Genomic DNA, 11,724 nt, shown 5'->3' with positions numbered 1-11,724 from the left:
AGTTCGATCGCTGGCTATGACATGCGCTGACCATCAGGGGGGCGGCGCGGAACAAAGGAAGGCCCCGATCGGCCCTGATCACCAGCCAGGCCTAGGGACCCTACCCATGCACAAATTTCATGCACCGGGCCTCTAGTAGAGAAATAAAAATATCAGTGATCAATGGGCTGCCTCCTGCATGCCCCCCCCATCAGGGAAGGAGCCTGCAACCTGGTCATGTGCCCTGACCAGGAATCAAACTGGTGACCTCTTGGTTCCTGGGTTGACTCTCAACCACTGAGTCATACCAGCCAGACATAAGGTTCTTGTGATAAGTAAATTGAGTTGAGAAGATGAACATTTAGGTCTTGAAAAATATTTGACTCTGGGTACATCACTGATGACTTACTGAAAAGATTGAAGGATTTTTGAAAAGTTTCTCCCTGTGTGTCCTAATACACACTTCCATTGTAGTTTTGCTTGTGTGGGCAAGGTTTTCAATTTCTCAAATTGTTGAAGTCCATAGTAGGGATTGCTTTTAAGCAGCTGCCACTTTCTGCCTCTAGATGGAATGATGTGGGAAGTTACCATAAAAATTCTGTGTTCTGTATTGCTTAGAGGTTTAAGCTTTCTGGAAACTATCTGACCCACATAGTTCTTTAGTCAGTTAATTTTCTGACATTCTTTTAAGCATTTTGGTTCCATAATATGTCTCCTGTTCTCCACAGGGATTGTGGAACTTTATCAAATCGGTTTTTAATAACACCTCGAAGACAATATCCAATTCAACAGGCCCAATATTCCTTTCTGGGGGTACTTCCCACAGTGTCCTGGAATGGTTATCACAAGAAGACTGTGCTATCTCCTCATAATTCCAAGATGGTGTGCAGTCCAGTGACAGTGAGGATTGCTCCTCCTGATAGCAAATTGACTCGTTCTCCAATGTAAGTATTATTGTTGGAAAAATAGCTCCTTTTTGTGTCCACTTTATTCTTCTATGGTTGTTTCTCTGACAAGACAACTATAAAGCAAAAAAAAAAAAGTGCCTGTCTGTTTAAATGAGAAATCTCAAATTTGAGTCGTTGAACTGTCGCTTATTTTCTTGTTTTTTTGCCTTACATTGTAGCTTTAATTGCTAAGGGCATTTTCTGTGAATGTATAAATTACACTGTTGCTTGTTGGCTAGCTTCTGTTTTTCAGTGAAGACTGTGCTATATGACGTGGTAATTAAAATATCTTAAGGCTAGAATCTTGTCTTTCATTGCAGAACAGAGCAGTTACTCAGCTCAACACTGTCCTCACCATCAAGTAATGCTCCGGACCCATGTGCAAAGGAGACTGTACTGAGTGCCCTCAAAGAGAGGAAGAAAAGAACAGTGGAGGAAGAAGAACAAATATTCACTGATGGCCAGGAAAATAAAAGAAGGTAACAGGCTCAGCAGAGTACTAAACAGGCCTCCCACATAGATTCCTGTGATTTGTTGAAATGCAGATTACTCCCAAAAAAGATACGGAGGCCTGCTCCAGTTTGTGAGCCTTAGTAGGTCCCCTTCTTTGGCTTTCATGGAAGAGCTTAATAATGCCGACAGTAAGGCTTTAATGCTGTTCATTTCAGGTTTAGGCACAGGTTAGATAAATGTTAAAATTTACCTTTTCCCTAAGTATTAGGATAAGCCAACAACTATTAGTCATGTTAGCCTCATACTTTTGATACAGATGTGTTAAATTCTGTTTTTGAGAAAAAATGTTCAAAGGCTTGCCCTCCTAATCTTGTGTTGTTTAGTTATCTGGGTAACCACCAGTTTAAATGTGTAATTGTGCTGAAGGGAATGCTTGACAAAGAAAAGTGTAACTAGGGTAACTAGATCTATCAGTAAAGAGAGTAAAACCGACTTCATTCTTTGGTTTTCAATAACTTAAGGAAAATGAAATAAGGAGTCTATTTCCTGAGTATGGTAAGAAAGGAGTTTGAAGTCACTAATGAGAATGCAGAATTGCTTGTGGCTTTCTAAATAGTTAAGGATTCCACTCATTTTTTTAATATAATAAATTGAGCAACCACAATGTGCCAGAGCCTATTCCAGGTACTGCGGATAGAGCAGAGAACAAAACAAAGTCCTCTTGGGACCTGTTGGAGGGAGAGAAACGAAAAGGGGGAGGATATTAAAACAAGGTTCAGATTGTAAGTATATAGAAATTTTAAAAAATAGGGTGATAGAAATTAAAAAGGGGGGTGATAAATGTGACGGTAATGAGAAGGCGGCTTCTTTATTTGAGGTGGTCAAGGAATTGCTCTTCTTTACATGAGTGAACCCTTGAAAAATATCATCATTGTCCCTATTACCTAAACCAAATTATTTATATCCTGCAGGTTCAGGGTTGGCCATCTTTGCTACTTTAGATAACAAAATTAAGTAGAGAATATTAATCAATGCAAGTGTATTTATGTAACATAGGAAGATCAGGTTTGATGATAGAGATGTGATTTATAAGTGAGCAATTTGAGCTAATGTCACATAGTTAAGCAGGAGTGGCAGGAGGCAGGGGGTGTGGAGGTGGGAGAGGAGATAACTATTCTTATGGTCCCAGTAGGTTTTTCATGTTCTTAGGGATGGGTAGTTCTACTTGACCTAGCTAGTGAGTCTATAACTGAAGATTCTATAGTTATCCTTCCCATAATTGGAATAATCGGTGATTATGTGCATCATGCATAGGCCCTTCTTAAATGTGAGATGTAAAGTTTTTCCCTAACAGACTTGCCATATTAACCTCTAGGTCACTATGGGATGTGTGGATTGGTTCCTAAAGTGTTTTTTCTTTTGTTTTTAATTTGTGGATGGTAGGGTGTTCAATTTGTGATTATAATAATTAATACACTGAATAGTTCTAAAGGTTTTGATGTAGAGTAAGTCTTCACTTAACATTGTTGATAGGTTCTTGGAAACTGTGACAATATAACAAAATCAGTTTTCCCCTAGGCTAATTGATATAAACAATAGTTAAATTCTTATGGTATCTAATCAACATTATAATAAAATGACATTGAATGATATCATGTTATTCAAGGATCTGTTGTATTTTTATACTTTCCTTATTGCCAGACAGTCTTAGAATAAATTTACCTTTTGGAATCTTTGGGATTTAAAGCAACCTTTTTCTTATCTAGCATGGGACCTGTGCTCCATAGAAATAGTACATGGTCCCAGGAATATGCTTTAAGGGGAAAAAAAGTCATTTCATTTCATTGAGAGTTTTTTGATTTATCACAGGCGCCATGATAGCAGTGGGAGTGGACATTCAGCATTTGAGCCCCTGGTGGCCAATGGAGTCCCTGCTTCTTTTGTGCCTAAGTAAGTGAAAATCCATCTGGTTGAGTTATACACTATTTAGAAAAAGGGCATTGCCAAAGTTATTGTCCTATAGATGTTCCTCTTTGCTTTTTGCATTGCTTTATTTGTTCAAGTTCAAATCTTTGAAATCAGAGGGGAACATTTGAGTAACTTGCCACAATAACGCTCTTATAATTCCTTTTAATATTTTTTAATAACCAAGTATGTAAATAGAAAGATCACAAGGTTTGCACGATGGATAAAATGCAAAACTGAAATTTAAGATAAGTGATAAGTTTCTACATTTGAGTTTAAATACATTTGAAGAAGAAATGGATTGGAGGGAAAGTGGCTCAAAAATATGTGTGAAAAGACTTGGGGTAACTTATATGCTTAATTTGAGCCAGCGGTATAATATGGCTGCCAAAAAAGCTAACGTGCTCCTATTCTGTGTTGATAGAACAAAAACTAGAATGAGGCAGGTAAGTGGTAGTGCTGCTTTCCTTAGTTCTACTCCGATTGTCCATGGAATATTGTGTTTGGTTTGGTGTACTACACTATAAAAGAGGATATACACAAACTGAAATTCATTTTGAGTGAAGCAACTAATATGTTAAAGGGTGGTAGGGGTGGGTGAGGAGGGTTTGAAGGTACATAAGTACTAGCCCAGAAGAGAAAAATCTCAACAGGAATAAGGAAATGAGGAAGGGAAAGATAATGGCCTCCAAAAAACTGGAGGACTAACAAATGAAAGAACGAAAACAAAACATCTTGCTTGGTGTGGCACCAAATAGGATTCATGGGTGAAAGTTAGAGGAAGTATTTTTTCATCCAATATAAGAATAAACTGGTCCACGTTTGACATATATCACTCTAGGACAGGGGTGGCAAACCTTTTTTCTGCCAAAGGCCATTTGGATAGTTAATAACATCATTTGTGGGCCCACTTAAAAAGTAGCCTGCTATATTTGGTCAAACATTTAATTAACTCACCCCTAATGCCTTGGCAGGGTCAGACCAAGCGAATTCATGGGCCTTATATGGCCTTGCGGGCTGGACGTTCCCTACCTCTGCTCTAAGAGATAGTGTATTATCTATATTTTAATAGAGGTTGGATGACTATTCTATAGGAAGGATGTATAGGAATTTCTATTTCAGTTAGAAACTTAGAAAAAATGGTTGGTTCCTCTTAACTGATTTTTTTAACAGCTTTATTAAGGGATAATTGATATGTACTAAATTGTGTCTGTTTAAAGTGTACAGTTTACGTTTTGACATGTATACACATATGAAACCATCACCACAGTCAAGATAATGAACATAACCATCACTTCCAAAAGTTTTCTAGTGTCCCTTAGTAGTATCTCCCTCCAATCTTGCCCCCATCCCCAGGCATTCAGGAATAATGTTTTCTATCACTAGAGATAAGTGTGTATTTTCTAGAATATTATTTAAGTGGAATCATACATTTAATTTTCAAAATATTTGGCTTTCCCTTCTTGACTTTGTCAGATATATTTAAGAAAGATTTTGTGACCATGGATGAAACCTTAAAAGAATGTTGCCTTCAATAGCACATCTAACTATCTTTTTCCCTTTTATTAGGCCTGGGTCTCTGAAAAGAGGTCTCAATTCCCAGAGCTCAGATGACCACTTGAATAAGAGATCCCGCACCTCCTCTATGAGCTCCATGACGAGCACATACACAGGAGGCATTCTTAGCTCCAGCCGCAATGCCATTACCAGTTCTTACAGTTCTACTCGAGGTTTCTCTCAGGTACATTATTCTTGTGGGTGGCATGGGCAAAATGGATTCCCAGCATTAATTAATTGATTAGTCAGTGTTTAAATTCTGGGATTTATTTACCTTCTGTAATTGAAACATTGTTGCCGTCACTGGCGCTCCCAGCTCTGAGGCTGTGGCCGGCTGAAAGCAGGTATCTGGGGTTTGTTTAGCTTCTATAATTGAAACATTGTTGCTTCCGGAGCTCAGAGCCGGGCCGCGGCACACGCGGAACCTTGGCTTCCTCCATCACTGAGCAAGCAAGCCTCCTTGCTCGCTTCAGCTGCGTGGCTGCTGGCCGCCATCTTTGTTGGCAGTTAATTTGCATATCGCCCTGATTAGCCAATGGGAAGCGTAGCGGAGATACGGTTAATTACCCTTTTTGTCTTTTATTAGATAGGATAGACTAGAGGCCCGGTGCATGGATTCATGCACCAGTGGGGTCCCTCAGCCTAGCCTGCAAGTATGGGGCCAAAACCAGCTCTCCAACATCCCCCAAGGGGTCCTGGATTGCGAGAGAGCGAAGGCCAGGTGGAGGGACCCCACCGGTGCACTATCGGGGCCAGGAAGGGACTGTGGGAGGGCTCCAGGGCGTGCCCAGCCCGTCTTGCCCAATCCCTATCGGCCAGACCCCAGCAGCAAGCTAACCTATTGATCGGAGTGTCTTCCCCCTAGTAATCAGTGCGCATCATAGCAACTGGTCAAACAGTCAGACACTTAGCATATTAGGCTTTTATTATATAGAATTAGTTAATATCACTCCATGTTCAAATTGCCCTTATTACCCCAAACTGTCTTTATTACTTTGTATCAGGGACCAAAATTCAATTCATTACATTTGGTTCATATAATGCTACTACTTTTTTTCATGCTTTTGAAAAAACTGGATCATTTTGTCTTATAGTATTTCCTATATTCTGGATTTAGTTTGCATTGTCACTGTGTCATTTTAACATGTGCTGTATCCCCTGTTTTCCTTGTAAATGAGTAGTTGGATCCCAATTGCTGATTAGATTCAAGTTCAATTATTTTGGCAGAATATTGCATCAGTGATGCTGTGATTTCCTATTGCATCACGTCAGGAGCACCTGAAGTTTGGTTGCCTCCCTTTTGTGGTGTTAATATTGATCACTGTTGTTAGTCTGATACTGTCATTTTAAATTTTGTATGTACTTTTCATCTGAACATTTTAGCAGCCATTATAATGACACTAGAAGCCCGTTGCGCGAAGATTCATGCAATAGGCCTTCCTTCCCCTGGCTGCTGGCACCGGTTTTCCTCCGGCACCCAGGACCCAGGTCTTTTCAGTCTTCAGTCTTCACTCCAGCCGGAGCCTTCAGTCTTCGCTCGGCGCCTGCGTATGCAAATTAACCGCCATCTTTGTTCGGTTAATTTGCATAGTTGCTCTGATTGGCTGGTGGGTGTAGTGGAATGACACCAATTTGCATGTTTCTCTTTTATTAGTGTAGATTATCTTTGCCTAGGTCTATTGTTTTATTAGGTTGCAAAATGGTGATATTCTAACTTTTATCTTTCCCTCTATATTTATTAACTGAAATTCTATGTAGAAGAACATGCCCTAACTATAGGAATGACAGGATAATAAGAAGACATTGATGCCATAGCTAACTCTAAAGGTGACTAATGATGATTTTGCTGTTGTTGATTATCTTTATGAACTTCTGAAATTTTATAAGCATTTTATAATCCTCAATGTGTTTTATTCCTTTTGGTGCACAAAATTTTCCAATTTTGACCAGTGGGAGCTTTCAAATTGGCTCTTGTATTCTTTCATTTTGACCCCAGAAGTCTTTGATTGCTTCATTGTTTTTTGGCCAAAAACAAATGAATCTTGTACATTTAAAACCCAGATTGAAGTTGAAATTGGCTATTTTTCAAGTAGTCTTGGTTTTAACATTTCAAATTCAGATTTAAGATTACAGAATTTTTTTGGTTTTGTATTTTCACACCAAAAATGTCGGTTCATAATTACTTATTTGATTGATCCTAGAACTTATGATTTCAAAATAACAGTATCAATGTTCTTATTAACAGTAAGACTTATGTAATCAGCTTAAGAATTATTTGTGGTTCATTTGTCATTAGTATATATTCCTCAATGGATACTGGCAATATGCAATCAAAGTAACGTGTTTTGAAGTAATGTGAACTAATTGTTCTCACTTAGTTACACCACCAACTTGATATACCCTTGTACAATGTGAGGGTTATTGATGCAGACCCCACAGTAGAAAATCCACGTATAAGTTCAGTCAGCCCTCTACATCCACAGAACATATACTAGCTTCAATCAATGGTTGTTTGAATCTGCAGATGCAAACCCGCAGATTCAGAGGGCCGACGGTACCTATCTACATTTATTGAAGAAAAAAAAACATATAAGTGTATGTGCACAGTTCAAATTGTAGTAAGGCTGTTATTCAAGTTTCAACTGTAGTAAGGTTCATTTGTTTGGTATCTTTTAGCAATTTCTGTTTTTCTTTTTGATAGGTGAGGAATAGTATTTAATTTATGTCTCTTATGAGTAAGTTTGTGCGGCTTTTCATATGTTAGAGAAACATATTCCAAATGAACTAAAGATTTAAATATGAAATAGAAACTGTAAAAGTATGAAAATAGGCTTCTCACACATTGCTGGTGGGAGTGTCAATTGGTACAGTTCTCTAGAGGGCAGTGTGGTACTAATTATCATTATTAAAGATGCACATGCCCCTAGATCCAGCGGGTTTACTTTGAGGAATTAATCCTACTCAAAGACATATACAAAGATGTTGATTTTAGCATTGTCTTAATATCAGAAGCTTAGAAACAATGTGTATATACCTTTTCAAGGGGCTGATTGTAATGTACAGTTTTTCCATGCTTTTAAATACTATGCAACTATTAAGAATAAGGCAGTTTAATAGAGACTGATGTGAATGATCTCAAAAATATATTTTAAAAAAGCAAGGTGTTGTCCTGGCTGGTTTGGCTCAGTGGATGGAGCGTTGGCCTGCGGACTGAAGAGTCCAGGCTTCAATTCCGGTTAGGGGCACATGCCCAGGTTGTGGGCTCGATCCCCAATAGGGGGCATGCAGGAGACAGCCGATCAATGATTCTCTCTCATCATTGATGTTTCTATCTCTCCCTCTCCCTTCCTCTCTGAAACCAATAAAAATATGTTGATGAAAAAAGAAAAGAAAAAAAAGCAAGGTGCAGCTCTGGCCAGTTTGCTCAATGGTTAGAGCATTGGCCGTGGACTGAAGGGTTGTAGGTTCTTTTTCAGTCAAGGGCATGTACCTTGGTTGCAAGCTCGATCCTGGGCCCGGGTCCTGGGGCACATACGGGAGGCAACTAATGGGTCGCTCTCACATCGATGTTTCTCTCTGTGTGTCTCTTCCCTTCCCTTCCACTCTCTCTAAAAATCAATGGAAAAATATCCTCAGGTGAGGATTAACAACAACAAAAAAGCAAGGTGCAGAACTCTTATCATTTGTGCTGCTGTTTCTTTAAACTTTTAATATGCACAGAACAATTCTGACAGGATATTTTAGAAACAGTAACTTATTGAGATAAGAGGGAAACTTCCTTTTAACTGTACACTCTATTTATTGGAATTTGTAACATGTTCTACAAGTATTACCTTTCCTGATTTCAAAAAATGTTTTAGGTATAGATAACTGTTAAGTAAAAAGTAAAATTCCCTGATCCTGGCTCTTCCAGTCTTCATCTCATCTCCATGCCTATTATTAACATTCCTACTGTGTGTGTAAACACAGATAATACACAGAATTTTGGGACTGTTTTACACAAGTGGGATCATAGCATATATGCTTCTTTGCATCTTTTAAAATGATATATTATGTAAACTCTCACTTTTTTAATGGCTTTTTGTTTGTTAGAATACTTTGAGGCCCGATGCATGAAATTCGTGCAAGAGTAGGCCTTCCTTCCCCCAGCTGCTGGCACCTGCTTCCCTCTGGCACCTGGAACCTGGGCTTCCCTCATAGCCCTGGCTTCGTCCGGAAGGATGGCCGGTCTAATTAGCGTGTTATGCTTTTATTATTATAGATAACGTGCAGAAAAAGAAATATGTACAGCTCCATGTAGCCACCATCCATGTCAAGTAATAAATCATTTTCTATACCCAGAAGCCCCTCTCATACCTACTCCCAATCACTTCTCCTTTCCTCCTTTCTTCCTGAATATTAGTACTATTTTTTTTTCTGTTTTTGAACTTTATATAAAGGAAACAGAGAATATGCTTTTTGTGTGTTTATATTTTACTTGTGAGATTCATCTCTGTTACATGTAGCAGTAGGTCTTTCGTTTTCATTGCTGTGTACGGTTCCATTATAAGAAGATACCACAATTAATTTAGTCATTCCATTGGACATTTGGGTTTTCAGTTTGGAGCTATAATAATGTTGCTGTGGACATTATTGTGTAAGTCTTTTGGTACACACATATAAAGTATGTGTATGTTCAGTTTTAATAGAGGTTGAACAGTTTTTTAAAGTGATATTTCAGTTGATACTTCTTTTTTTATATATGTATATTTTTATTGATTTCAGAGAGGAAGGGAGAGGGAGAGAGATGGAAACATCAGTGATGAGAGAGAATCATTGATTGGCTGCCTCTTGCACGCTCCCTACTGGGGTTTGAACCTGCAACCCGGGGATGTGCCCTTGACCAGAATCGATCTCGGGACCCTTCAGTCTGCAGGCCGACACTCTATCCACTGAGCCAAACCGGCTAGGGCCCAGTTGATACTTCTACCAGTGCAGTATGGGATTTTGTTCCTATAGTTACGCATCCTCACTACCATTTGGTGTTGCTCTTGAGTTACTCATTCTGGTGGGTGTGAAGTCGTTTTTCATTGTGGTAATTTTGTTTCCCTGGTTACTAATGAGATAAATGTATGAACTGTTCACTGGCCATTTGTATATCCTTTTTCATGAAGTGCCTATTCTAGTTTCTTGGCTCTTTTCCATTAGGTTGTTTTTCTTATTTATATAACAAGTTCTTTATATATTCTAGATACAAGCTCTCTGTGAATTATATTTGTTTCAACAAATGAGTGTCCTATTCTGACTCATTCACTTTCTTATAGTCTTCTCATTTATGGTTTGTATATTTATTTTATGTACTGTTTAGGTATTTTTGCCTACCTAAAGTCGTGATGATATTCTCTTATGCTACCTTCTAGGAGCTTTATTGTTTTTCATTTCAAATTTTATCTATGATCCATCTGAAATTGATTTTTGTGTATAGTGTGAGCTAGGCATCAAAGTTAGTGTTTTTCCATATAAATGTCCATTTGACTTGCAAAATTTATTGGAAGAACCATCCTTTCCCTATTACTCTGCAATATCACCTTTGTCGTAATTTGTGTCCATATATATGTGGATCCATTTCTAGATTCTGTTCTGTTCCATTGGTCTATTTTTCTACTCTGTGCCTGTATTTTTCCCAGTCTGTACTACTCAGTCTAAGTTTTGATATTTAGTAGAATAAGTCATCCAACTTTCTCATATCTCTTATGCCTCATCAGAATTATTTTGGATCTTGGCCTTTTGCATTTCTGTATAATTTTAAAATCAACTTGTCAATTTCCACCAGAAAATAAAATACTTGCTGAGATATTGATTGGCATTGCCTTTAATCTATGAGTTATTTTGGAGGGAATTGACATTTTTACATTATTGAATCTTTTAATCCATGAACTTGGTGTATCCTTCATTTAGTTACATCGTCTTTAACTTCTCAGTGTAGTGGTTTTATACATCTTTATTAAATTTATTTCTAGGTATATGTTTTTGATGCTATTATAAAGAGTATGTTAAAAATTTAATTGTTGCTGATGTACTAGTATAGAAAACAACTGGGGTTTTTTGTTTTTTTAATCCTCATCCAAGGATATGTTTTATTAATGTTTTTAGAGAGAGGAACGAAAAGAAAAAGAGAGAAAGAAACATTAATTGGCTGCCTCCCGTATGTGCCCCTACTGGGGTTCGAACCCACAATCCAGGTATGTACCCTGACTGGGAATTGAACCTACTTTTGGAGTATGGGACAATGCTCCAACCAACTGAGGCAACCGGTCAGAACAGAACTTGTTTTTAATTCAGAAAATTTGCTTAATTCTGAATATTTATTTATATAGTCTTCAGGATTTTATATGTAAGTCGTGTTCTCTATAATGATGACATGATGACAGTCCCCCCTCCCCCCGCCTTTTTTTTACCCCAAGCCTTACATTGTTTGTTTATGCCTTACTGCACTTGGTTAATACCTCTAGTATAATATTGAACAGAAGTGAGAGCAAACATCCTGTTCTTGTTTTTCCTGATTTCAGAGTATGCACTTTCCATGTTTCATGTTATGTATGACGTTTGATACAGATTTTCTATAGATATTCTTTATTGGATTAAGGAAATTTCTTCTCCAAGGTTATATAGATAAAGAACCAATTTTAGGAACCACTCTATTACCTGTTTTTCTGTTTTATTAACTTATGCTCTTATAGGTACTATTTCCTTCTTTCTTTGTGTTTGATCTGCTAGGGTTTCTTTCTGAATTTTGAATATAGATTCTTAGATCACTGGGTTGTTGTTGTTTTTCAGCCTTTTC

The 11,724-nt window shown here is 37.9% G+C and overlaps 1 protein-coding gene across 3 annotated transcripts in view; it reads left to right on the top strand.

The window, feature by feature from the left end:
* The first annotated feature begins 684 nt into the window (after window positions 1-684).
* LOC102436649 (nuclear envelope pore membrane protein POM 121C) overlaps window positions 685-11,724 on the top strand; it is a 24,609-nt gene continuing 13,569 nt past the window's right edge. For 2 of the 3 annotated variants that reach the window (XM_014455387.2, XM_006088250.3), the window contains exons 1-4: window positions 685-923; window positions 1,247-1,405; window positions 3,249-3,329; window positions 4,914-5,085. In XM_014455387.2, the coding sequence (XP_014310873.1) occupies window positions 688-923; window positions 1,247-1,405; window positions 3,249-3,329; window positions 4,914-5,085 (648 nt within the window). In that variant the 5' untranslated portion in view covers window positions 685-687. The remainder of the gene's footprint in view (window positions 924-1,246; window positions 1,406-3,248; window positions 3,330-4,913; window positions 5,086-11,724) is intronic. The other variant, XM_023753474.1, reaches the window with a different exon arrangement.

The sequence above is a fragment of the Myotis lucifugus genome, unplaced genomic scaffold (assembly GCF_000147115.1).
Source record: "Myotis lucifugus unplaced genomic scaffold, Myoluc2.0 scaffold_45, whole genome shotgun sequence".
NCBI classification, from domain to species: Eukaryota; Metazoa; Chordata; class Mammalia; order Chiroptera; family Vespertilionidae; genus Myotis; species Myotis lucifugus.
The sequence above is the reverse complement of the archived record's forward strand: the minus strand, read 5'-3'. Positions and strand labels throughout refer to the sequence as shown.